General features: G+C 53.8%; 2 protein-coding genes across 7 annotated transcripts in view; one reads left to right on the top strand and one right to left on the bottom strand.

The window, feature by feature from the left end:
- The window catches only part of C1qtnf1 (C1q and TNF related 1), a 20,429-nt gene extending 16,286 nt beyond the window's left edge, over nucleotides 1–4,143 (bottom strand). The window contains exon 1 of the mRNA XM_021213453.2: nucleotides 4,029–4,143. The gene's annotated coding sequence lies outside the window, so the exon portion shown is untranslated. The remainder of the gene's footprint in view (nucleotides 1–4,028) is intronic.
- Nucleotides 4,144–13,532: 9,389 nt separating this feature from the next.
- Nucleotides 13,533–26,428, top strand: Cant1 (calcium activated nucleotidase 1). 6 transcript variants are annotated; one of them, XM_021212117.1, is made up of 5 exons: nucleotides 13,533–13,679; nucleotides 15,000–15,080; nucleotides 21,155–21,813; nucleotides 23,838–24,041; nucleotides 24,636–26,428. In XM_021212117.1, exons 3-5 carry the CDS (start codon nucleotides 21,177–21,179, stop codon nucleotides 25,004–25,006), a joined length of 1,212 nt encoding a protein of 403 aa, XP_021067776.1. In that variant the 5' UTR covers nucleotides 13,533–13,679; nucleotides 15,000–15,080; nucleotides 21,155–21,176; the 3' UTR covers nucleotides 25,007–26,428. The 6 variants fall into 6 exon arrangements, with proteins under 6 accessions (XP_021067776.1, XP_021067777.1, XP_021067775.1 ...); XM_021212118.1 differs by having other exon boundaries at nucleotides 13,533–13,721; XM_021212116.1 differs by having other exon boundaries at nucleotides 13,533–13,721; nucleotides 14,848–15,080.
- The last annotated feature ends 432 nt before the right edge of the window (nucleotides 26,429–26,860 follow it).

The raw sequence follows: 26,860 nt of genomic DNA, 5'->3' as shown, positions 1-26,860 counted from the left end.
TCTCTCTCTCTCTCTCTCTCTCTCTCTCTCTCTCTCTCTCTCACACACACACACACACACACACACACGCACACACACACACTAGCCTCTAGCACTTGAGCCTAGTCACCTCTCCAGCAGGCTCTACCTGCCCAGCAGCTGTGGCTGGTCAACTGTCACGTAGGTGTAGGCGCTTCAGATCCTACACCTCCTTTTCATAGGTGGATCTTCAGGGGGCTCCAGACCCAGGGAGGGAGAGGCTTTGTATATCAAAAGACTCAGGGGCTCCATGATACTGGAAACCTTCCAAACAAATCCCCTTCCACAAGAACTCAGCTCTCAGAACCTAGTTCAGTATCCTGATAAAAATGAAGATACTCCAAACAGACACATGGGCCCCTCCCTTTGACTGTTAGGCTGTTGTGACAGTGGACCCCGTGAAATTGGGATTCCCATCCTCACCCCAGGTACCTCCTACTTGGACAAGAAAGCAATGATGGGTTAGCAGTGGGCCGGACAGCACCTTGCCCGCCATGCCTTGGCCAGGACAGTTTAGCATTGCATACTTTGCCTCTTTTTACATCAGAGCCTCACATTAGGACCTCAGGGACACTAAATAAACATGCCTGTTTCTGTAATTGGTCTATTGAGGACAGCGGCTGAACCTAGCTTGTTGAAGCTTCCTCCAGGAGCTCAGGCTCTGGCGCTAACAACCCAATGTAGGAAGAGCCAGCCCCAGTCATATAAGGGAGGAAGTTGCACACCCAGCCTAGCTCCTGGACTGCATCTGCCTCAGGCCCACCCATGGTTGGCAGCTCCCCCAGAGGGATCTCCTTCCCTGGTACCCAGGGCAACAGGCAGCTGGTAAGCAGATGCCCCATGGTGGGGGGAGCTGCAGCCACAGGATGCGACCCTCTCTACCACATGTGGCCATAGCAGCCAGAGCACACGTCTGGCCTGGCCCTGGGCACCAGGAGCTTGGCTTCCCTGCAGGACTTTCCTATCCTATCCTGGCTCCTCCCTCATCCTCATCCTCAATGCCTGGGCTTCGGCTCACTGCCTGCAGGCTGTCTCCTGGTCAACTGTCTCATTTCAAGGGAAATTCCTACCTCAGCCAGGAAGACGGTGAGACACAGAGGCCTAGTCAGTGAATGGAGTACCAGCGGTGTGCCTGGGCAGGTGCCCAAGGAGGTGACTGTAGATATGCAAAGTCCTCCGAAACAGACTGGGAAGCCCAGTGGTCAGTGGTGACGAGGGAGCATCAAAACCCCTGCCACCCAGTGTGTCAGGGTGTGTGTCTCACAATGGGTACCAGCTAGTACAGGAAGAGCTACTGCTGGCCGCACCGGTATCACACCATTGCTGTTTAACCAGGGCTCTGAGACACAGTGCCCTTCCAGGTTCAGCGGCCTCACCCTGAGCACAGGCTAGTTCCTCCACAAACCAAGCAGGCCTTCAGGGATCCAGCGTGTCCCTTCCTGCCTGGAAAGGAGGGAATGAGGAACCACTTCTGAAGGCCTCCAAGACTGCAGTCACCCATCAGAGGTCCTGCCAGGGCAAGGACCCAGGGCAGGGCCCTCAGAGGCAGCGCCAGCGCCTGTGGGGCTCTCTAGCTTTAAGCAAACTGCTCTCTGGAGAAGCCAGAATGTCTCTTGCACCTCGTGAATGAGTCAGGGAGGTGGCGGGGTCCTGTCCAGACAGCCACTGTAGGTCACTTGACATTAGTGGAAGGCAAATTTTCAGTGACTACAACTGGACAAAATAACAGTCCCTAGGAGCCACCATTACCCGCGGTCCAATATCTCTGGGTCCTTCAAGGCCAGGGCCCAGGCTGCTCCCAATCCTCTCTCTCCAGAGAGGGTGGCGGTCAGTCAGGGGCTGCATCCTCCAGTGGACATTAGCCTGCCCTTCTGCCTTCAGACTGTGGCCTCAGCCTCACCTAAACCCTAGAGCCTCAGCCACCGTCAGCCCTAGTAACTGTGACCCACCAAAGGGCCTGACCCCCCTGTGGGTAAGAAACAGTGAGTGAGGGTGTCCCGAGTGAACCCATAGTTTCTACGAAATTCTTTTCATCTTTGTTTTGATGGATGAAGTTCAATGCCAGAATACTTGGTTTATGAGTCATGCTAATTACGGGGAGGGGGGTGCAGAGGGGAGGGCACCAGGAAGAATAACAGAAAGGAGTGTGTTCAGAAAAAAATTAATGCTGTGCTGGTTGCTCTGAATAGGGAGGTTACAGCCAGGAATGAGCAGTGACTGCCCTTCACCCTCCAAGCCAGGCCAGCCGGTAGGGCCTGCCTCCTCCCAGGGGGAGGGGCTCCCGGGCCTCCATGAACCTCAGAACACCTATTTTTGAGTTCTCCGCAGTGGGGGCAAGCAGGGTGTGTGCCTGTGTGAGTTTCTAGGAAGTAAGATGGGACAGTTAAAAAAGCTCAGTGTCTCCTGCCTGGGCAGAGAATCCCAAGTTGAGCCCTGGGGAGGGAAGACACCATGTAGCTGGGGTGCTTCCTGGTAGACAGTAGGGCCTGGGGCAGGCGGGGGGTGGGGGGCCCTAGGCAGAACTGTGAGACACAAGGAGCACCAAAGATCCCTTGTTCTCAGCCCTCTGCTTCCCTCTGCAGGTTTCCCTCCTCTCCAGTGAGCACTGGAGGGGCCTGGTAGAGACTACACAGCTCCTCCCACATGGCTCCTGTGCAGGCAGCACACAGTTGGTGCACTATAAAAAGCAGAGCCGGCAGTTTCTAAGGACGTCACTCACTCCCAGAGGGATCCCAATGACATTTCTCAGTTTTTCTTTCTTTCTTTCTTTTTTTTTTTTTTTCCTGTTGTTTTTCTTTTCATTTGGTTACTTTGAAACAGCATCTCACTCTATTTTCTTCTGGTTACTTTGAAACTGCATCTCACTCTATAGTCTCTGCTGTCGGCTGAACTCCTCAGACCGCTGTCTGGCTCAGGATGGCTCAGACTAGCCGCAGCCTTTCTGCCTCACAGTCTTGAGCCAACATAGTCTGTGAAAATCAAAGTTGATATTTGGTTGTGGCTGTTTCCAGTACTGGAGATGCAGTCCCCGACCTTTCACACGCTAGGCACTACACCCTGCTTCTGAACCACATCCCAACCCTGTCGTCAAAGCTGAAGAAGCATGTTCTGTGGTCTCCATTCCAAGAAACAGGTCACAGGGACAGACAAGAGTCAGAGAGGCAGCTCCCTCCTACCCTTCCGAGAGACAAGGGCGGAGCCAGGAGTAGCTGGATGGGAGGAGGCTCTCCAAGGCAGGGAGCAGCCTGGGTGGGTGCAGGAATAGATGGGGTGGGTCTCAGGTTAACCGGTAAGTTACATCTATACCTGCAGAGATGCCCAGACTTGAGTCGAGGTGGACACAGGCTGAGCAAAGGTCCTGGGGCATCTTAGAGTCTGTAGCCAGCCCTAGCTCAGAGCTACCCTTAGCACCATAGGCAGCTCTTTTCCTTCCCAGGAAGGACCATGGAGAAGGGATATTTGTTTTTTCCTGCCCTAACTGGATGTCCTCCAGGAACAGCGAGGCTGTTAGAAGGGGCCAGAGTCCACACTTCCTGTTCAGTGTTGGGGCTCCAGCTGACCACTGACAGATGGGACAGACCTGGATCGTAGCTGTCCCAGGTGATACGGACAGGCACGAAGTGGCACGAGCTGGGAACAGAGCTGCTCTGTCTCCTTTGACACCCTCTAAAGAGAATCTGGGAGAAAGAGAGACACCCCACAAAAGAGTGGAAGAATGTACAGTTGGTCCTGTCAGCATCCTACCCGCCAAAAGCCCGCCCCCCCCCGCGCACTCCAGGGAGCCCCACCAGGCTGCCTCTCTGCACAGCCACTCTGTGCAGGGGGAGTTAGCAAGAATAACTCAATGCTGTCCCCAAAACTTCTGCCCCGCTCTTTGTGCCCCTTTGCCGTAAGTCCACGTCACATCTCACTCCAGAGAAAGCGTCTGCTCAGTCACGCCTGGGCACCCAGATGAAGCCAAGAAGAGGCATGGAGTCCTTCCCGGTCTGTCCGACGACCAGGCCACCTACCTCCTTCCAGCTGAGGCGGCTGTGCAGTGGAATCCTCCAGCCTCTCGGGGAGTGTCCCTTAGAGCATCTCCCAGGGGCTGAGCCTTCTTCTAGGCTAGGTCAGAGGGGAAGCACAGACGTGTCAAAGCAGAGAGAGAGAGAGAGAGAGAGAGAGAGAGAGAGAGAGAGAGAGAGAGAGAGAGAGAACCCTAGGGAGAAAAAAGTCCCCAGGGGGAAACACTTAAAGGGGAGGAAGGGGGGAGGTGTAAGCCACAGCAGTCCCAACACCTTTATCTCCTCAGCTGCCTCCAAGGTCTCTTTGGCCAGAAACGGAAACGTGGTTTCTCTCAGAAGTAGAGGAAGAGAGGAAGAAAGAGGGACCAATACAAAGCGCCAACCCCAGCCAGATGTGAGTTGCAGAGGAGCCTAGACCGCTCCTAGCGCTTTCTATCCAAACAGCAGCCGCCAAGGATTAACCGTGTGTGTGCCCGGCTGGCTGACTGGTTCTCCCTACTTCTGGACGCCCTGGGGAGCTGGCACAGGCTTGGAGGGGATGGAGGTGGACGCTTCTGTTTATCTAGAGGTCTTTCCAGATGTGGAGGTGGCTGTGAGCCCAGGACGAGGATATTCCACACAGAACAGAGACCTGCAAAAAGGCGGAGAATCTTAATTGGTGGTAGGAGCATTGACTTAGGTGTGTGGGCCACCCCGAGTCCCAACAGTGGTCCCATCTGAGACACTTTCCATCAGGGCTACTTGTACTCCAGGGACCGAGGGGTAAATTTGGTATCCGTGATTCCTTTGTAGCAAGATGGCAGGTTGTGTGTTCGTGCAAGGATGTATTGGAAGGGGATCACTCAGTTGCTCAGTTCAGAGTCTAGAGAACCCCGTGAGGCAAAGGTGGGCAGGCAGCATCCAGAAGGTCCAGGTCCTCCACTGAAGCCCTGGAGTGTGGTGCTGGGCCAGCACTCAGCCTTTGCTGGGCAGCACGGCTCTGGACATTCCTTAATCTTACACACATGCCCTCGTGAGTCTCCTCCTGTGGGGATCATGTCCCAGGCTTCTCCAGCACAGTCCCTCCTAGCCTCCATCCCCAAACACTGAGTCAGATAGCTTGCTCTGGAATCTTATTACAACTCTAAAAGAGAGAGCATCTGAACTGAGATATGAAACTGCCCTGGTAACATCAGGCTCTGAGAGTGACTTCTCCCTCCCCCCTCCCCTCTTTCCCCCTTCTTCCCCTCTTCCCCTCCCTCTCCCCCTTTCTTCCTCTTTCTCTCCCCCTCCCCATCTCCCCCTCCTTCTCCCTTCTCCCCATTTTTCTCCCTTTACCCCTCCCTCCCCCCTCTTTTTCTCCCTCCCACCATTCCTCTCCCTCCCACCCCTCCTTTCCTCCCTCCTCTCTCTAGGCAGGAGGTGCTGGCTGGGATATCCCAGGCGAAACAAACAGGCTGCACTTTTCTACTCTTTGCTGTGCCAGCATAAAGAAGGGCCAATAGAATCGAAAGGGGAAGAGAGGGGGTGCAAGCCAGTGCCCCCCCATCATCTCCTCCCAAGGCTGCGCATAGAGAGGCAGAGGTCAAATCCCAGAGTGGGCCGGGACGGAAGGAGAAGAGGGAGGATTTGAGGGTTAGGGTTAGGGTAAGGGTTAGGGTTAGGGTTAGGGTTAGGGGCAGAAGCCTGTGAATTCCCACAGGTTTCTCCAGAAATTCCAAATCCAAGTGCCAACCCATAAGAAGGAAAGATGTTGCTGGCCCTCTGGTACCCCGGCAGAGCACTTAAGGACACCTGTCGAGAATACATAGATGTGTCCCAACCAGAGATGTGACCGACCCCAACCTAGCAGCCCTGAGGAGAGTCCCTGCTTTTGGCACATATCTAAGACTGAGCAAAACTGCATCCCTGGTTATCTATGTAGGAAAAGACAAGGATAAGATTCTCCTCATTCCTGTAAGTGACATGCCGCTTCCCACCCAGCACGCGGACCTAGCCTGTCCCCTGTCTCCCTGTCTCCAACATCCTTCACAGAAGAGATGCCAGGGAGAGTAGGCAGCAGAAGCAAGCAGGACCCTTAACGGGGCACCCCTTCTCCCAGGCTGCTGCAGGGGCAACAAAGAGTCTTGGAAGTCTTGTGAGGAGAGAATGCAGCATTGCTTTTTATCATGGTCCCACCCAGAAGACTCGGCTTAGTGAAAACCTGACTCAGAGCTGAACAGCAGGATTCATAAAGTTGGGCGTGTGTCTCAGGAGAGGGACACACACATCCAAGATGGTTTTAGGATGGAGGTTGGGAAAGCAGCACTCTCTAATGTAATTCTGAGATGCCAACCTGGAGGTCAAAAGCAGATGGCGGTCAACTCCCCAGCTGGCTCATTCTATCAGGAAGTTTTGCATCCACCCAACTGGTTTCCAAACTCACAGGATTGGTGCCTCATGGACAAAGCCAAGCTGGACTAGGTGTCTCTAATCTGGAGTCAGCTGGGCCAGATGGACCAGAATGAGGTGGAGATTTCCCAGAAAGCGGCCAGTGCAGGGGACCTGGAGCAGCCCTGACCATTCTTCAGAGCAATACATGAAGGCCATGCAGGCTCAAGACATCGCAAGTCACATTGTACTATCGAGTTTATGTCAAACTTAGGGGAGACCAAGGCTTCAGGTCGTTTTGTATTTGGGAAATTTGGGGTGGGGGTTGGTTAGCTCGCTTCTATTTTTTGGTTTGTGGTTTCCTTTTTCAGTTGCATGTATTAACCAGGTATGCTGGTACATGCTTTTAATTCCAGCCCTTGAGAGGCAGAGGTAGATGGAACCCTGTGAGTTTGAGGTCAACCTGGTCTATAAAGCAAATTCAAGACCAGCCAGAGATACATAGTGAGAGACTGTCTCAATAAGTAATCAAACAAACAGAATTACTTATTTGTGTGTGCATGTATGTGCATGTGTGTGCATGTGTGTGCCATCTCTTCATTCTTCTTTCTGGTGTTTCCTCTGTGGCAGAGCCTCAGTAACCCAGTAACCCAGGCTGGCTCTCAGCTAATATCAATCCTTCTGACTCACGCTCCCAATTGCTGGTGATATGTGCACCACCATACCTGGTGTGTTTGGGGAATTTTGGATAAGCAACCATGACTCGAAGCTTCTCACATGATTAATAAAAAGGTTGAGGTACACAGGGCATGTTAGGATATCAATAAGTACTAGTATTGTATATATTGTAAATATAACCTCCCTCCTTCCAGACTCTTAGGCCAAGCCCCCACATCTCCCAAGAGACTTAAAGGGGGCATGTTTTATTTTTTTCTTTGAGGTAGAGACTGTGAGAGGAGCAGCTTGATACTAAACACAGCAAAGGGAGCCTTGGGCGTCCCATGGTGCCTGAGTCAGAAGGCTGGGAGGCATGGGGAATTCTACGGGATGGGAATGGGGATGGAGTGTGTCTGAGGGGTGTCATCACTCACCACCCACAACCCAACCTAGCAGGCAAACAGCCAAAGAGACTCACAAGGGCCAGGTCGCAAAGGCTAAGGTGTAAGAGAATTTATGTACCACCGAGCTGGGCAGCTATCAGGCCCCTAAAACCCTTTGTCGTCGAAGCCATCCCTTCTTTGAAACTGTAAGAAAGACAGGAAATTCAGCAAGATGGGGAATGCTTTGCAGATTTCCCGGTCTCCTTCCACCCCGGCCACAAGCACCCGAAACAACCAGAACCTGAATGTTTTCCACTTAGCTCAAGCTGTCCCTCCGGGGCTCAAGCAAGGGTCACGGTAAAGCACAACATAACAAATGAAGCCCAAGATGACTCAGAGCCTGGGTCAGCGGAGCCTGGAGCAGCACAGCCTGGGTCAGAGGTCATCATCCTGAGAACATGGGACAGATGTCAAGACCAAGTGCCCCTCCAGGGTCTCCTCCCTGTCAAGTTCCAAAGTAAGCCATGTCTGCCCCAAATTCCCTAGCTACTGCACCTACGCAAGGGTGTCTGGGCCAAGCATCAAAGGCTTCCCCCATAATTCCCAAGTGGCTCTCTCTCCTCAGACCAGGGAGACTCCTGGGAGAAGAGCATGAGCGATGGTGGAGCCCCCCCCCCCCCGCAGCTGACCACGGAGGGCACGCTCTGTGCCCCGACATATTGTAGTGCTATATTTATTTGCTTTTGTGTATATATGTGTGTATGTGGTGTATCTGTTTGGTGGGTTTTGGTCTGTGTATGTGAGCACTATCTCGTGTGTGTATGTGTGTGTGTGTGTGTGTGTGTGTGTGTGTGTGTGTGTGTGATGGATGTTGGTCACTCTTCACTGATTACCTTTGAGATCTCCATCCCCATGCTTGTCCAGCAGGTGCTGTTGCCCACTGCTGAGGCACCTCCCCAATCCCTGCTGGGCAGTTCTTTCCTTCTCCCTGGTGATGTCATTCCTGCTGCTGTTCTCTGATTTTGGGGAAGGGCTGTGAGGCCTGGGCTGCTGTGCTGTAGAGGGACACTGGGTTCCCAGTGAGCACAGCATGTCATTAGCAGCTCCATGACTTCTCCCACTGGGGCCCTAACATTCTGCCAAGCCAGCTATTCTGGGCTCATCTGCCCGGCTATCCCACAGGCAAAGGCTGGCATTGCAAACTTTTGAATTCCAATCTGAAGGGTAGTGCGACAGGCAGGCTTCCATGGGTGGTGTTCCACTGCCGAGCGGGGGGATGGGGAAACCGCTCAGAGATCCACAGAAGTTGCTGAAACGGGAAAGGAAACCTGGCATCCAGACCAGTCCTGGCCACTGGCCCGAGCTCATGGCTCCTGTCAGGCGCCGCCGCCTGTTTTCTGGGAGGCCCAGGCAGGTGGAGCAGAGGGTTGGCAGCTTAAGGGCCGGTACAGGACCTCACAGCTGGAAGAAAACAACTGTAAGTAAGGACTATCCCTCTGCAAGGTCAGCACACTCAGGCCATGGCCGTTCACGCGCCTCTTGACGTTCATTCAGCCATTTAACCTCCCCGTGCCTCAGTTTCTCCGTCTCTACTGGCTCCCTCTGCTTTGGTAAAACATGTCAGTTCACACAGAGGCATGGAAGGACCCTGATCTTACCTGATAAATAAAGTGACATCGCCCCCTGGTGGAAGGCACAGTCCTAACCGCTTAACTAAGAGGAGCTGTGAGAGATTGAAAGCCGGGATGGCCTGAGTTATACAGAGCCACAGGAACTGAAATGTGCTGAAGGGCTGTGTGTAAGGGGCAGAGGAAGCCCTGATTGAGTGGAGGCCTGAGTGGAGGCTCACTGTTGACATGGGCATGGCTGTCAGTTACATGACGTGCCCCTGTGCTGTAACTAACAAACACACTTGACGTCCCGGGTTGGTGTAGTTATTGGTTCTGTTTCATCCGAGTGCACACAGTACACGAGCTCTTCTGTATGTGTGTCTTTGTCTGTCCTGTCTTCATGTCCTCACTACCTCTAGTCCAGGACCAAGAACGTGGCAGAGGTGCTGGGGCACAGGCCATGATAGTCAAGGCATGGCGTCAAGTCCTCCGGGCTGAATGAGGTGCGGCGGAGAGGCCCTCAGAAGCAAAACCTCTCTCAACTTTCTTCAGCCCTCCTGTCTCTACTCCTCTTTCCCCATAGAAAGTAGAACCCCTGTCCCAGAAATCCAGTCTGAAATCCAGAAGCACCACTCAAGCTTTCCCACCCCTCCATGCAGAAGCTGGCCGTCGAAGACGCTCTCCAACCTACAAAGTACGGAGAGTAAGTGGCTGTTGGGTACTCAGTCTTAGACGGGCTGTTTCAACCACACTCCATGAAAAGCTCGGGAATTGTGGAAGAGGAGGTGGAGAGAGGTGGAGGATGGGAGAAGTGCTGCCATAAACTGCTGTCTTCTCAATACAGCACGACAGTTATGGTTACCCACCAGATCAATCCAGAAAGGTCAGGCACCTCCCAGCAGGCAACACCAAGAAGAAGAGGGAGCTGGAAGTGGATAGGATCAAGATACGTTGTACACATGTATGACATTGTCAAGCCATGCATAAAACATTCTTTTCTTTAAGTATTTTTTCTGTAGGCTGAAGAGATAGCCCAGGAGTTAAGAGCACTTGCTAATCTTGCAGAGGACCCAGGTTGGATTCCCAGTACCCACATGGAGACTCACAGTCATTTATAGCTCGAGTTCCACAGGGTTCCACTCCCTCTTCTGACCTCCATGCACCAGGCAAGCACACGGTGAATATGTGTAAGGGCAGAACAATCATACACAAAACCAAAGAAGTCCTTCTTTTAAAAAAAAATTTACTTTATTTATATGAGTACACTGTAGCTATCTTCAAACACACCAGAAGAGGGCATCAGGTCCCATTACAGATGGTTGTGAGCCACCACCATGTGGTTGCTGGGAATTGAACTCAGGACCTCTGGAAGAACAGTCAGTGCTCTTAACCACTGAGTCATCTCTCCATCCCCCAGAAGTCTTTCTTAAAAGAGAAAATTTACATATTTTTAAGTCTTCCAACCCATCTTGTTTGGTGATATCCCACATGAACTTCAGGCCAGAAGGAGTCTTGTTCCCCACCTAGCCAATGTTGCTGCAAGAGGCCAAGGAGATACCAAGCAAACATTCCTGCAAGTTCCTCCCACTAGATCCTCCCACTAGATGCTCCCACCAGCCCCCCACTAAGTCCTCCCAGGGGGTCCTCCCACTAGGTCCCCCACTAAATCCTCCCACTAGATCCTCCTACCAGCCCCCCTCTAAGTCCCCCCAGGGGGTACTCCCACTAGGTCCCCCACTAAATCCTCCCACTAGATCCTCCCACTAAATCCTCCCACCAGATCCTCCCACTGATCCTAGTCCCATTAGTTTACATTCCTTTTGTCCGATCATGTTTATATATGCAGTTCCTTCTTCATGAAATCAAAGCATTAAAATAATGTCCCCAGGCTGGAGCTGGAGCTCAACTGGTAGAATGTGTGCTGAGCATGCCAAAGCCCTGGGTGCCATTCACCATCCATTCACCACACAGACCAGGTGTGATGGTGCACACCTGTAATCCCAGACACTCAGAAGGCTGGAGTATCAGAAGTTCTGAGTCATCCTCCGATGTATAGCTAGTCTGAAGACAGTTTGAGACACGTGTTTCCCTGGTTCTCTGGGTCTTGAAGGTTCTCATTCCTTAAACAGAAATTTTGTGAATTTGATGTGCTATTCTCTTGCTACCTGCGTTTTGTTACTGGACTGCGGGCTATTCTGTATAGGGTGAAGAAGCTCATCATACCTTTCCGATCCTATGGAGGCTATGACAACATCTCCCACAATGCAAAGAAGAATAGAGATCTTCTGGCCTTTCTTAGGCATGGAGCCACTGCAGACTTTGGGGAGGACCGTTCCACAGGCCAGCTGCTCTGGAAGATATGTGCTCATACCTGCATGAACATGTACTTTGGGTCAGTAGTTTTTCTTCTAGGAATTTATCCTAGATACATTTTATAGTTGTGCTTTAATAACACAAGTCTATTCCCTGAAGTATTGTTGAAATGTGAGATTTTAGGTATTCCAAAAGAATGTTTTAGGGTGGAATTAAATAGCTTCCCTATGGTCTTGGGTAGAAGACTATATATAGTAAAAACTTCAATGGTCTTCTGACTCTACAGGTTCAAAGCAATTCTATTCAACATCCCTAAAGGTCGGTTGCTGGGTAGTTGCAGGGCTGTGTCATTCAACTTCTGAAGCTTGCAAAGACATGATGACACAGAATTGTTGAAGCTGGTAACACAAGTATCAACACAACACAACAGCCCCTAAACAGACCTGTGTGTCTATGGAAACATCATTTGGACAAAACTAGTATTGCACAATAGCAGTGGGGAAGGGATGGATTTCTTCTTAAAGAGATATTACCCTAGCCACAAAAGAATTGCACATGGTCTAAAAGATATGACAGGACTGAGAAGAAAACTCAGCTGGCAAAGTGATAGCCTTGCATCCGATGCCCAGAAATCATGTTACGAAAATGATGGATGTGGTGTTGCAATCCCGGTGCAAGGGAGGCAGAAGCATAGGGGTACTGGAGCTCGCTGGTACTCACTGGGGCTCAGTGGCCAGCCAGGCTAACCTACTGGGCCAGTTCCAGGTCATCCAGAAACCGAGGTTGTCCTCTGACCTCTAGGGGAATGCAAGTGCACCTGTGAATACATAAACCCACACAGATGCATGTTCTCTCTCTCTCTCTCCTCTCTCTCTCTCTCTCTCTCTCTCTCTCTCTCTCTCTCTCTCTCTCTCTCTCTCTCTCTCTGTGTGTGTGTGTAAAGCACCAGACATCATCATGGTGGTACACACCTGTAATCTCACTCAGGAGGCTGAGGAAGAAGGATCATTGCAGGTTTGCAACCAGCAGCCTGGGTTACACAGCGAGACCCTGTCTCAGTCAAAGCAAACGATATATTAATATATTCATGTGAGTGTGCACAGCTCTGTAATCAGGCAAGGAGAGGACATTTGGTGCCACTAAACTGGCAAGATTAAACTGCCCCTGGAACACTGACTCTGCCATCTTCTCATAAAGGTTAAACTGGGCAGAACTGAGCAGTGTATTATTTAGAGCTGCACAGCTATGTGTTGTCTGCAAAGGAAGGCATGAGAAAGATGGACACAGCATTCAGGACTGTGCCTCCCGTTGAAGGTGTAAGGAGAGGAGCTGGGAATTGGAAGGAATACCTAGGGTGCTTTAAAAATCCTGAGAGCAATCTCCTATTCCCAGTGGAGCAGCTGTAACAAATAGAAGGTGGCTGATTGGGACTCGGTTTGGTCAGACAGGAAACATCAGCGAATTCAAGAAAGATGGCCTGCCACCCAAGCACACAGGAGGGAGCCCAGCACATTTCTATTTTTCACATGTAATTTAGTATATATTCTACCGTTAGTGTATGTCCCATAGGACAAAAGGGGGTGGAAGAAAGGGTTGTTTTTCACCGTGTGGGGTTACGTGTTTTGAATTCGTCCCCACTGTGCATGGATTACTTCCCAGAAGGCTTTTGGGAGATGAGGCTGAAGTCAGGAGGCAGGGCTGACTCTCTCCATGATTGATGAGGGCCTTCTTAAAGAGTCCTGACATGCCACCGCTGTCTAGGACTGAGCCGGTATCACACAGCACAGAGCTCAGAGCAAAGCAGGCCGGGAAAAGATGAACCAGGGTGCTCCGTTTGTTAGGGTTACTGACTGCAGTCGGCGGCGGAACACACCACCATCCTCTGGTCCTGGCTGTGGAATCTGGTCAGCATCGGCTATGACCAGCTGGAACAGCTCAGAAGAGGGTCTGAGAACTAGGGCTGCGGAGAGGAGTCCTAACTTCTAAACTTCCTGAGACGAAGGTCGGGGGAGACCAGGCAAAGAACCCTGAAGCTTCAACTGGTGAATGACAGCTCTCCGCGCCTCAATTACAATCCCAAGCGAAAAACTACGATTCCCAGCAGCCCCGCGCTCAGCGCGCAGGCGCAGAGCAGAGACTGGGGGGGGCGAGTAGAGGAAGACACATAGAGCAAAGGCTGCCGCGAAGACGTGGCTGTAGGCCACCGAGAGTGCGACGCAGGAAGACACCCAGAGCAGAGGCTGCCGGGAGTGCGCGGCCAGAGTGAGGCGCAGGCGCTGAGCAGAGGCTGCCGGGAGCGCGCGGCGGGGCGGAAGTAGCCGCCCGCCCTGTCCGGCCCTACGCAGGTAGGCGGCAGCCCGCGGGCTCCGGAGCCAGGCTCTCAGTGGGTGAGTGACGGCGCGCCCGCGGCCGGGTGCCCTCCCTCGCTGTGTTCTGGGGCCTGTCGCCACCCGCACCCGTCCGGCCTGGCCCCGGGCACCTCAAACTCCCCCCGCAGCTAGGCTGTGACTGGCGCCGGACAGACAGATGTCTTTGCCCCTCTGGCTTGTGTGGGAGACCTCCCCTCTCTGATGAGTGTGCGGTGCTGTACCCCTGAGAAGTCGTGCGAAACTTCTTCCTCTTCTGACTAGCATCCCCTAGCGACAGTCCCTTCCCTCCCTCCCTGCCTGGCCCGGGCAGGGTCTCTCCAGCTTGGCACTTGAGCACCTCTCTAACAGACAGACCCACCTACGCACCCCATCCTCACCTGTAACCGCCCACCTCCTTCCTCCTCTCCTGGCTCTTCTTGCTGTCATCTAAGATCGGACCTTCCCCTAGGCAGCATAGTGCACTAGCATTTTTACTTCCCAGCTACCCACACCCTCTGCTCCTTCTGCACACCCCCTAGTCCCTTTCTGCACATACAACCCTAATCTCAGCCAGACTCTCGCAGCCTCGAAGTCTGGAATCCCCTGGTCCATTTTAACAGAGCTTCCTGCTCCCTAGCACCCGTGACATTCATGCACCTCCAGTAAACCCAAGCACCTTTCTGCAGTCACTCAGGAGCACTTCAGTAACCAGCTTCATTTCCCAGTTCCATCTCAGGACTATATACTGGTCAAAGCTTAGACCCGGGAACCTGGTCTCACGGTGTCAGTGGGGCCTGACTGGCCAGATCTTACAAGCTCCCAAGACTGAGGGCTATGCATGTACTGCAGGCCCTGCCTTGGGAACTCCTCCCTGCCCCTCTGGGGCTTGTCTGAGGACCATCCTTCTGGACTGGACTACAGACCCTCCTTTGAGCTGCTCCCTAGACCTGGGCCTAGCAGTCTAGCTGGGACCCGTGAGCACAGCCTACTTCCTTCTGGATAAGACAAGGGATCTCTGTCACATAGAGCCCTGAGCGTCTTCGCTTGGCTAGAGACAGAATTCTGTGTGCTTTCTTGCTTTCTTTGTTCCATTTGACCTGTTATCAAAAGGTAAATGCTTCTTGCAACTGAATGGACCATGTTCTGTGACCATATTGTCCCTCAGTCCCCTTCACCACATAATATGCACCAGTGTGTCCAGGAGTGCATGACATCCTCTGCCTGCTGAGCAGCGGGGACAGGAGGAGAGGTCTAGAAAGTGGAAGAGGCAGGTGTCCCGTTGTCACCCACCTGACTGTGGCATGTGTGCCCATGAAGCTTCCACAGATACTTGCGACCCTGTCATCTGAGCCCTGGAACATCCTTCGCAGTGTGGCTGTCTTCACGGTGGCCATACAGGTAGGTGTCCCAGTGCGTTAGCGCCTGCTCTTTGTGGACAGTGGACGGCAGCCCACACTCCTTCCCCTCTTTGTCAAGAGGCATGAAGATACCTATTAGAAGCCAGTGAGTGTTGAGAATTTCTGGAAAGCTTGTCTTAAATGCCTCTGAAGGAATTAAAACCTTGTATACTGAAGTTAAACACTTTTTATATTGGCTTTTCTTTTCATCAACACAAGACAGATTGTCTAGGAAAAATAATAATAACCCTGATCCTAGAGAAGTCCACATGGAAAGAGTTTCCTGTTGGCAGGCATTTCTCTCGAATCCCCCCCTCCCCCCTCCCCGTTTCTCTTCAGTGAGTGCAGCTGTTCAGTGTTTCACCTACGTCTAGTGTGGACAGGGTCACAGGAAATGAAGTAGAAGCTCAAGGCAGCTCCTGTGCATGGAGCGTGAGCAATTGTGAGCAGTAACATGCAGGTGCGTGTGAGCTGAGACCCATCAGGGTGGTTCTGAGGGTCTTGCCTTGTCCCCAGAGCCAGCACAGGGGCGGCGGACAGAGGGGAGCTCTGGGACAGTGTGGGCTGTACCCAAGGGTGCAACTGTGCATTCTGGAATTGAGTTCTCGTCTGGGTTGGACTGGGATTGTCAAACCCCTATGTTTTCAGGCATGCTGTGTTAGGGGTATCACTTTGACTTGGAGGGCAGCTCCTTTGCTAAGTCCCTCTCAGGGCACCGGAGATGCAGACTAAGCAGCAGCAGCCGCAGCGTTGTGATGCCACAGATGCAAACCGGGAGGGTTTTGAAGCCTTTCTGCCCACACTGGGCAAGGCCTGGTGTGAACTGTAATGAGCCTCAAGACGCTTGTGCCTACCTCACCCCCTAGCCTGTGAGCATGCTGTATTACCCAGGAAGGTTAAGGCTGGAAATATCTCACCAGGAAACTGGGTGGGTTCCCAAGGGGAAATGTGATCTCAGGACCCTTAAAGCCACAGAGTGAGGCAGAAGAGCAAGAGCGAGTGACTGGCTCAGGCAAGGAGCCCCTGGTGCTGTTAGTACTGCTGGCTCTGAACAGGGAGGAAGGGAGCACAGGCAGGGACTGAGGCAGAGGCCACAGAGTGGGTCTTCCCCAAGAGCCTGAGAAAGGAACCAGCCTTGGGGGGTCGCCCAGTGAGGCCAAGCCAAACTCCTGCAGGGCTGGGAAATAATAGTGTGTGATGTTTCAGCTGCTCTGTCTACAGTAATTAGTTTCAGCCCCAGTGGCACTACTAACAGACTCCTCCTGAGTAGTTGACTTAAAAACGGGCGGAAAAATTCAACTGTCCCAGTAGTTCAGAGGTTGACTCGGTGTGTGTGTGACCCTGGGGTGTGGTCAGATGTCAGAGATCCCGGAGCCACACTTGACTGTGAGAAGGATCTGAGTGTGAGGAGGAGTGGCCTCTGTAGTTCTTAGAGCAAACATTGGCTTTCTTCCTCATCTTCCTGGACTGTCCACTTGGTCTAAGTAGGGAATAGAATTCTTAGGTACAGTGCTGAGCTTGGCAAAAGCACAAAACCAGGAGCCAGATTCCACGTCACAGTGCCTAGCCTGCGCTTCCTAAGGCCTTGCCATTGGAGGCTGCTGGCAAGCCTGGGTACCTGCCTACTTCTGCCCCGGCTGTCAGTGCTGGCCATGGACTCTGTGCTGTACCATGTGGTAAGGAAGCAAGCTTCAGATTGAACAGAGCAGACATCTGAGGCCTGTCCACGCTGTGGATGGAGTGGGGAGCCCTTTCTGCAGGAGCGAGGCGTGGTAGCAAGAGAGTAGCACTGAGCGCTGCCCTTCCTTGATCCTGGAGGGGAGGAGTCAGCCGCCTTGAACCTGTTTGAGCTCCACCTGTCACACAGGCCACTCGTGAAGGAAGCAAGGAGACAGGTCATCTTGGCTGTAGTTCCACAGGGTGCTGTACAGACCCAAGGGTGCCCATGGAGGTAGGTGTCCTCCGCCCATGCTCTTCCTAACAGGCCGGCAGCTCTGGCAGCTCCTGGGTGCACAGAGAAAACACTTCCTCTGTGTTGCTTATTCCTCTGGTCATCTAGAAATGTCCTTTGGTGCAGACAGATGGATTAGTGTGTCTCATGAGGAACTGAGGTATGGCCTTGCTGTTTTATGCCTGAGGGTAGTTAGCTTTTCAACACCCACTATGTAAGAGGGGCGGGGAAGAAAAGGGACCTGGTGCCATGTAACACTGGAGCAGGTTGGCTCAGGAACAAAGTGGCTGCAGGGCGCCTCTGAGCTTGGTGGCGGGAGAGAGCCTGTCTGCAGGCTCGGGGCCAGCACCCTTAGCCGACCTGGAAGGACCCTGACTTTACAGCTCAGGCCAGGTGGGCCTACTTCTGTCACAGCCATGTAGACTCCTGAATGACCTCAGGGTCCCTGTGGAGGTAGGAGGAGGCAAGCACAACCCTGGCCTTCTGTGGGGCTGTTGTCCATTTGCCCCTCACTACCACAGGCTCCTGTCTTGTGGCCTTGGCAACATCTACAGCCACAAGACACAGTAAGTCTTAGGCACAAAGCAGCCAGGGTCTGAGGACATCAGCGGAAAGGCAGCTGACTTGGCGCGCTCTTCCTAGCAAAGAGAAGAGGAAGGCCAGAGGAGGGGTATAGAAAATGACATATACTGTAGCCTGAGGTGGCCTGCATCCTCACCACAGGTCTAGAGAGTCACTGACTCAGAATTCTTGGCCCCATTGTCTTGCCCCTGGGCCAAAGTTAGGATGTCCCAGAGCTGTTCAGGGTTCTGGGGAGAACTCAGTCTTTGTCCTCCCAGCTACGAGGCTTTCCTTGGCTTGGGGCCATATCAACACTCAGCCTCTGCCTGTGTGGTCATGTCGCCTTCTCTTTCACTTGCTCCTCCCTGCCTTTTGTAGAAAAACACACGTGAGAGCTCAGCACTCAGGAGGCTGAAGCAGGAGGATTGTCTTGAGTTCAAGACTAGACTGTCATGAGAAAGAAAACAGACACCGTCCATTGCACTGGATAGCCTCTTCTCTGAGGCCTTCAATCGCTCCTTCAAAGCCTGCGCTGGCCTGGACGGCTCCTGGACAGGGGACAGTAGCAGCCTCCCAAAGGAGGGATGACTTGCTGGGCGAGGACACATGGCCAGAGGGGGACTGCACAGTGAAGAAATGGCTGCCATGCACTTTCAGGAGGTTCTGTGTGGTCAGAGGACATGTGCATCCAGGTGGAGCTAGCACGTGTGCCGTGGTCTGGGCACATGGACTCTACATGGCCAGAGCTGTTCTTGTCTGAAGTTAGGGTTTGTGGGAGGCTGGGCAGAAAAGCAAAGTGAGGTGCTCTGCAGGCTGTGACTGGTAAGAAGGGCAGGCGGGCAGGCCCCTCCTCCGCATCTGGCTTTATTGTCAGCAGGTCTGGGAAGGGTGCTGAGACCCTTGTAAGGGAAGTGGCAGAGCAACAGCTTGGACTCTGGAGGTCTGAAGTCCAGGTGAGACAGGCACATGGCCGGGGGACGGGAACAAGCTGAACTGGTGTCTTGGTGAGGGGAAAGAAGAGTACAGATGCCCCTGGGTTGGTCCTCGGGGCTGGGCAGCCCTTAGTGTAGAGAGTTCTGCCAAGAAGCCGCCTTGATACCAATTGGCCTGCAGTCAGGAGAGGTGCCTAGGCTAGAGACGCCTAGAGTAAAGAACGTGGGACCTGCTAGCCCCTGGGCAGCAGAGACGTCTCCCTGTCTCTAGGACAGTGTTTGGAGAGGCACAGATCGCCCAGGCATGCAGACCTGGGCATAGGGCTGTAAGGAGGAGGAAAGGGTGGGAATGTGATGTTCTTTAGGTGGTGGGCAGGGCGCTGGAGCGGGGCAGGAGACTGCTCCTGAACGGACTCCCAGATCTTCTGTTCACAAAACAAGTTGAGTGCTCGGTGTCCCTGAGAGGGCAGTCCAGGAGCACACATGAGCCAGCCAGGTGACCAGGATGCCTGCAAACCAAGGGAGGGGATGAGACTCCAGTGTCAGCCCATTGGGGTAGCCCATAGAGCTCTTCCTGAACAGAGATGTGGGGATATGGGCTGTGGCTCACAGGAATGCAGAGTTGTTGAACAGGGACAAGTTTGAGGGTTCCAGAGACTAAGGACAATGGCATGTCATGGTGTTTACCACTCTACACAACATTCGTGTGTTTTGGGCCTGTGGCTCATGTTGGGCAGCTGAGTGGCTAGTTCCTCGGGGCCTTGACCTAGAGCGGTGCCCTTTCAGATGACTAAAGGAATCTCAGCATGGTGTTGATCAGTTAGCCCCTCAGCAGGTACATGCTGATTGTCTCTTGGCTCCTAGCTTTGAACTGCATTGTGTGCCAGAGCTGGAACAGGAAGCCCTGACTTGGTGAGGCTCCCAACTGAAGGAAACCAGATGGGGAGTCTCCCAGGACTCCTTGGGTGTGAGCGAAGCAGCCATGCAGAGTGGGGCAGGTATCCGGGCCAATGGAATGGTGTGAGGCTTGCTCTGGAAGTGAGGACTAAGAGGGAGGACCATAGAGCCGGGGATGGTTACATAGCAAGTAGTGCAGGCTGGGGTGGCGGCAAAGGGCTCTCGGGAGAAGAGCTATAGAGGAGCTGGGGACTGCTGGCATGTTTGGGTGAATGGCGCTCCTGCAGAGGACAGACCTGCCGATGGGGGGTGAAGGAAAGGATCGAGGCCACTTCTTGGCACCGTGTGACAGTTTGAAGTATAACATTTACACCCAAACTGTGACTTTTGTTCCTGGTTTTCATGGGGACTCTGACTTGCTGGCAGTGTCTGTGGTAGCCTCAGCTATTCCTGAGGAGGATTGGGTTAGTCACCTTGAGGTCAGAGAACTCAGACTTATATTTTAAAATAGTGTCTAAGGTGTAAATTGGAATTGGTGCATGGCAGTATCTGACTCGTGGCAGGGCTCGGCACCATGTCCGGGATAAGGATACAGCACTGATATCCTGGGGCTAGCCTCTGACGCCATAGCCATAGAGAAGAGTGTGTGAGGCAGAGCCTGAGTGAGAGTCCCAAGGAGGTCCCACCAGTATGGACTGGGGACACTACCTTGCCAACTGTGGTTAGCACAGCAGCCCCAAAGTACATAGCGCCTTCTTCTGCCTTTGCTGTGAGCAGCAGGCCCTATGCCCACTGTTTTCCTGGGGCCTGACTCTGGGCACTAAAACCTGAGCGCGCCCAGGACCAGTGATCTACGGCGTGGGCACAGAGCACCTCTGTATCTCCCAGACACCTGAACCTTATAGTTGGAGTCCATAGGCACCCCACAATCTAAAGCTGCTGGAACCCCAAGCCCTTCCCAGGTGCTGCCTGGTAGCATGTACCCATCAAGTCCCCTGATGGATCTGTTGAGGCAGTGACAGTGGCCCTGGCTGGTATGCTTGCAACTCATAAGGGAAATGCCATGCTGCATCCAGAGCAGCCGTGGCAGTGCCTTATGGAAGGCCACCCTGAGCTAGACACCTTTACCACAGCCAGCACTGGCTTGGAGGCTTTGTGGCACTGGGCTTTTGAGGTATGGTAGGAGCAGGCAGGGCAGGCAGTGAGGGGTGTGGAGGTGGAATTCCCAGCTTCCTCCAGTGCTCTAGGCCTGTAGCTGTGCCATAGTGTAGAGCCCAGCTTGGGCCTGGAGCCAAAACCATGCCCCAAGTTCGTAAAGTGAGCAACGTGCAAGACTCAGTTCCTGTACCTGCTTGTGCTAATAGAAAAGTGCCACGGACTGCGTCAAAACCAGCAGCAGTGTGTCTGCCCGCACTGCCTCATGTCTGCTTTGTATTGAAACAGTGCAGAGCCTGCCCAGGAAGTAAAGGTTCAGTGGCCCCAGGCTGCAGCGTGAGAGGCACTGAGGTGCTGGGGCTGGGCAGCAGTGAGTGCTGATAGCTGGGAGTGGGTGGCTGGGGAAGTGAGGTGAGTCTCCCAGTAGGCAGCCACTCTCTGACTACCTGCTGGGGTCAGGTTCATCCAGGACTGCACTTGCCAGGAGGAGCTGTCTTGCTTGAGCGACCTTGTGTGACCCTGGACTGGAGAAGTAGCGCCTTCCACAACCCACTCACTACTCTCCTTTCCCTGATTTAGGTCCTGCCCAGAGCGAAGTCTGATGCCCATCCAGCCCTTTGACCAGCGGGAATGGAATGAGCCTATGCACTCCCTCCGGATCAGTATAGGGGGCCTTCCTGTGCTGGCATCCATGACCAAGGCCACGGACCCTCGCTTCCGCCCCCGCTGGCGGGTGATCCTCACGTCCTTTGTGGGTGCTGCCCTCCTCTGGCTGCTGTACTCCCACCATCAGGGCCCAGTGCCAGGCAGGCCCACCACCCACAATGTGCACAACTGGAGGCTCAGCCAGCAGCGCATCTCTCATTACAACGACACCTACCCCCTCTCCCCCCCACAGAGGACTCCAGGCGGGATTCGGTACCGAATCGCAGTCATCGCTGACTTGGACACGGGGTCCAGGGCCCAGGAGGAAAACACTTGGTTTAGCTACCTTAAGAAAGGCTACCTGACCCTGTCGGACAGTGGGGACAGGGTCAGTGTGGAGTGGGATAAGGACCATGGGGTCCTGGAGTCCCACCTGGCAGAAAAGGGGCGGGGCATGGAGCTCTCGGACCTGATCGTCTTCAATGGGAAACTCTACTCCGTGGATGACCGCACAGGGGTCATCTACCAGATCGAAGGCACCAAAGCAGTGCCCTGGGTGATCCTTTCTGATGGCGATGGAACCGTGGAGAAGGGTAAGTCACCTCTGCCGTGGGCCGAGCTCTTCTCAGCTGCCGCTTTGGCGCCTTCCTGCTCTGGCAAAAGTGGCCTAAGAGAAAAAGGGTTTCCTTTGGCTCAGTCTGAGGGTGTGGCCCATCATGGTAGGGAGTCACAGCGGCTGGTGTGTGAGGCGTCCACAGGAAGCAGAGGTAAACCCATGTTGTGGGGCCACCTCTGTCAGGGTGGGCCTTCCTGCCCTTGTTGACACAATACAGAAACCCCCTCACCTGCATGCCCAGAAGTTTGTTTCCATGGCGATAATGAATGCTATCAAAGTGAAAGTGACACTCAAGATCTAGCTCTGACAGTGATCCAAGTGCTTGTCAAAGACCCTGCACACCCAGGTGACCCTTGACTCAGCTCAGCCCCAGCAGCCACCCTTATGGGGCTTACAGGAAGCTGTTTCTAGATCCCCGAGCTGATCACTGGGAACCTGCTGCTGAGTGGGAAGCCCTTTTCAGAATGAGCCAAGGCTATGTCCATTGCCACCCTCATCCCTTCTGGGACCCTGGTCCTCGTCCTGTCTTCAGAGGTGTCTTAGGATCACACAGTATGGTTCCCAGCAGGTGGCTCATCTTCAGGGCTGGGTACCCAGTGGCTCACTGCCATCTCTTCAGGGCGGGGTACCCAGAGGCTCACTGCCATCCCAGGCTCTAATTTGAGTTTATTGGGACCACAGGTCGACTGCTGCTACTCAGCCTTGCTATGAGCCCACCCAGTACAAGGGTCTGTGTGCTGAGCAGCAATGACTCCTGGGAACAGAATCTGATATTAGCTTCATGTGTAGCAGGTTGGACTGGAGGGGGGGGGGCTATCTGATCCTTTGGCAGATCTGATCTGTGCCAAGCTGAAGACCACTACAGACTTCCTGCAGTGGAAGGAGGACCACAGTAATCACTCCCCTGTGCTGTCTGCCCAGCCCTGCCTGGGTGATAAAAGTCTTTCGTGTTTGCCCAAGGTTGGGGCTCTTGGGAGTGGCTGTCTCCACCTAGGTACCTCGGCTCTGTCGCTCACCCATTTCCTGCCCATAACCATAACCATCAGCATTGTAAACTTCTATTGTGTGGGCAGTTCTTCCCCTTGAGTGGGAAGAATGCAAGCAATCGGATGCTAAGGATGCTACGGCTGAGCTGTGACTGTTCATCCAGAAGGGTCAAAAGACCAGCCAACAGGGCAGCTCCTCATGGAGGCAGCGCAGAAGACTCGTGAGGTCTCTGGGGCTACCTGGAACCAAACCGGGCCCTCCGAGCCACTCTAGGCTGTGTCAGAAGCTGCCATCCCCTGCAGCCAGAGCTTCCTGGGGGCTAAGGAGCTTGGGAACGTCAGAAGTAGCCTGTTTGGGACTGTTAGGAAGGAGAATATTGAAACTGTGCAGGCCTTCATCGCCAGCCTGCAACAGGAGGCTTGTGTAAGGTCAGTTAGTTGAAGGCAGCTTTGGAGTAAATGCTCTGAAGTAAGGACAAGGGTGGAAATGATCACTGCCTTGTCCTGAAGACCCTGTCATTCTGCCTTCTTCCTCACATATGATAGGCTAAAACCCTGGCCAGGGAGAGGCAGGAAGTGGGTAGCCCTGTGGTTAGTGTCAGCTGTGGCCCTCGGTGGGAGACACCTGCTGCACACGCCTGCTTGACTGCTGTAGCATATGCAGCTCCTGAGGCACAAGAAGTGGGATTGGGGCAGGGGGGCTGCCCTCGGAAGCCGAAGGCTGCCTGGAGAAGTAGCACAGGAGGTCTGGGAACCGTCGAGTATGGCTCTATGGTGGTCACACGTGGCATGACAGGGCTCTTGGAAGAGAAGGGGTAAGGAAGACGAGGACGTGGACTCCGGGACCTAGCACAGGGCTTCCCATCTCAGCCTCTAATGAAGCTCAAGAGTGGCAACTTCTGACCTCCAAGTGGCTGTGCACCACTCTGGACACAGCTGACAGCAACACAGGCAGGAGATTGGCTGGGTGTGGGGAGTAGGCCCAGTGTCTCAGGCTCGCCTCCTGTTGCCCCAGGTTTCAAAGCTGAATGGCTTGCTGTGAAGGACGAGCACCTGTATGTGGGCGGCCTGGGCAAGGAGTGGACCACCACGACAGGGGAGGTGATGAATGAGAACCCCGAGTGGGTGAAGGTGGTAGGCCACAGGGGCAGTGTGGACCACGAGAACTGGGTGTCTAGCTACAACGCCCTGAGAGCTGCCGCGGGGATCCGACCACCAGGTAAGACCCTTCTCTCTACGTGCCCCGGTACGGTGTTCTCACAGCTTGCTCAGCTTTGCTGAAGACGCTGATTCACCATATCCACTGAGCCATTTGTCTCTGTCCCTTGCTAGCCCTAACAGGACCCCTCATCCACAAAAAGTGTTCCTAGTGTGGGGCCCTCATAAGCAGAGGAGGAGATAAGCAGGCCTGAGCTGCCATGCCCTGGGCTCTGAGGAGTGTGACCTTTGAATGGAGCTGAGTCAGGTGTGGGGTGAAGGGCAGCAGGGAGCCAAGACCCAGAGAGCTCTCCCAGGCTGAAATGGGCCGGTGCTGCCCTCAGCCTCAGACACTGCTGCTGAAGGCTGCAGGCCCTGCAGGGACACAGGGCAGCCAGGGAGGGATGCGCTCCAGACTCGGTGTAGCTCTCTGGCTGGGCTGTGGTGGCTGTATGGTTGTCCCAGGTCGTGGAGAGCAGGTGCAGAGCTCGAGGTTAGAGGGAAGATGGAGTGAAGCCCCCAAAGTGTAGCCTTGGGTGGCAAGGCCCTTAAGAGGAAGGCTGTGCCAGTCAGCAGGGCACAGTGTGCCGACTGTGGGTCTCTACTGCCATCTCAGGCTACCTCATTCACGAATCTGCCTGCTGGAGCGACACGCTGCAGCGCTGGTTCTTCCTGCCTCGTCGGGCTAGCCACGAGCGCTACAGCGAGAAGGACGATGAACGCAAGGGCAGCAACCTCCTGCTGAGCGCAGCCCAGGACTTCAGGGACATCTCTGTGAGGCAAGTGGGGACGCTGGTCCCCACCCACGGCTTCTCGTCCTTTAAGTTCATCCCCAACACGGATGACCAGATCATTGTGGCTCTCAAGTCGGAAGAGGACAATGGCAGAATCGCCACCTATGTCATGGCCTTCACGCTGGACGGCCGCTTCCTGCTTCCAGAGACCAAGATCGGCACTGTGAAGTACGAAGGAATAGAGTTCATCTAGATGAGTAAGCTCGCACGCCCAGTAGGGCGAGGGCCAGTGGCCGTGCTACACCAGAACTCAGTATATAAAAACCAGGAGCTCCTCCACTTGTTTGCTTTTTTCTTTTTTTAACTAAGAGCTGTGTTCCTGGCTAGAGTTTCAGAATAAGGAGCTGAGCCCCGGTCCATATGGATGTGCTGCTGAGACTGGGAGCAAGGCGTCCTGTACAGGAACCCCAGGTGCTCCGGCCACCCGCTCTCGCTCTGCACTGCCGCCTGGTGGTAGAGATTGATCACTGCTGCAGGTATCTTCGGAGCCTCTGGCCTTCAGAATCCAGCCATGCCTTTCCTTCCCTGGTCTCTGGCCCTTCTATGAGTTCTCTGTCCAGTATGTGTCTCTGAAGCAGCCCCGTGTTATACCTTAGCTTAACCCTGGGAGCACACGACAGTCTGAGGTAGGCCTGCCAGACAGGCACTCGGAGGCCCCCTCTTGCTCCCATGTGACTCTAGCATTCCATGTGCTGCTGCAGACCCCTGGAAAGTGAATGTTTACATGGCAGGGTGAGGGCCACCCCTTGGGAGACATCTGCCCACACTCTGAAGCCTCTCTAGCACAGGATTACTTGCGAGCTGTTGATAACTTCATTTCTCCCCTCAGGAGGATTTATTTAGTGCTGTACAGCCTTTTACAGTCCAAATTATTAACTTATTTTTATTAAAGCTGTTTCTTTTCCTGAAGAACAGAGTCACCAGACTTCATCACACAATGCAGGTGGAGTTCCCACATGTACTTCCAGGAGCGAGGGAATTGTCCCCACACCCACAGTGGCGGCATGAGCTTTTACAGAAAGGGTCTCAGCACCCTTGGCCTCTGCAACTTCCAAGGGCTGCCATGCTGTCTGTCACCCCTCAGCCGTGGCTGTGGGAGGCGCTGCGCCTGACTAGAGACCTGCCCTCAATGGCTCCTGGTGGGTGTTTAGCAACCTTCTCTCTGAGGGGGCCTCACTGTTTTCTGCTGTCCTGTTCTGTCCATGTTCAAGAGAGCCAAGGCAGCAGAGTCAAGCTCAGAGGTCGTTCTGCAGGTAACAGCACCTTAGCTGCCTACGACACCCTTAGAACAGGACACAGGTACTGCTGTAGGCACAGGGCCCTGATGACCATCACAAACCCCTTCCATGGGAAGCCAGGAGAGCCACTGCACTGGGGCCTGAATACCCTCAGTCCAACAGGCTGCTGAGGTCTTGGTGTACGGTTGTGCTGGGAGCTCAGCCAAACCTCCTTGATGTGTGTCGACTGTGTTAGGTTGTGTGCTTCTGAACTGAAAGAGATGAAATGAGAGAGACCTGGGCCCCTCTCAGAGGAGCCTTCCACACACCTTCCTTTCCCTGAGCAATGATTGTGTCTTTCCGTTGTTTTGTAAACAATAAAGTGTCAGGGGAATGTGGTTCTCTTGTCTGTGTTGGCTGTTGCCAAGGGCTCTGCCCCAGGATGTCTGAAGAGGTGGGATGCAACCCTTGGGGCCATGAAATGGCCCCTCACCTCTCCAAATGAGGCCCAGGAAATGAAGCCCTGTTCAGGCTTCCCAGGCTTGAGTCCAATGGGAAGAGCTGTGTGGAGAGATCTGCTCCAGCCCTTCAGGCTCTGTCCTTCTCTATCCTTCCCACTCTGGCAGGACAGAGCCTGAAGTGCTGGAGCCTGAACTACAGCAGACACAATAGGCCAGGCTTGGAATCCCAACCTCCACAGGTCAAGATAAGGAATAGTGACAAGCAGAGAGGTTTGTGGCCACATCAGGCAGTAGGACAAGGAAAAGGTCCAGACTGGGCCAACAAGGAGGCTCAGTGTGGACAGTGCCTGCCACACAAGCCTGACAGAC

This window comes from Mus pahari, chromosome 14 (assembly GCF_900095145.1).
Source record: "Mus pahari chromosome 14, PAHARI_EIJ_v1.1, whole genome shotgun sequence".
Classification (NCBI taxonomy): Eukaryota; Metazoa; Chordata; class Mammalia; order Rodentia; family Muridae; genus Mus; species Mus pahari.
This window is presented reverse-complemented; position numbering and strand designations above follow the sequence as displayed.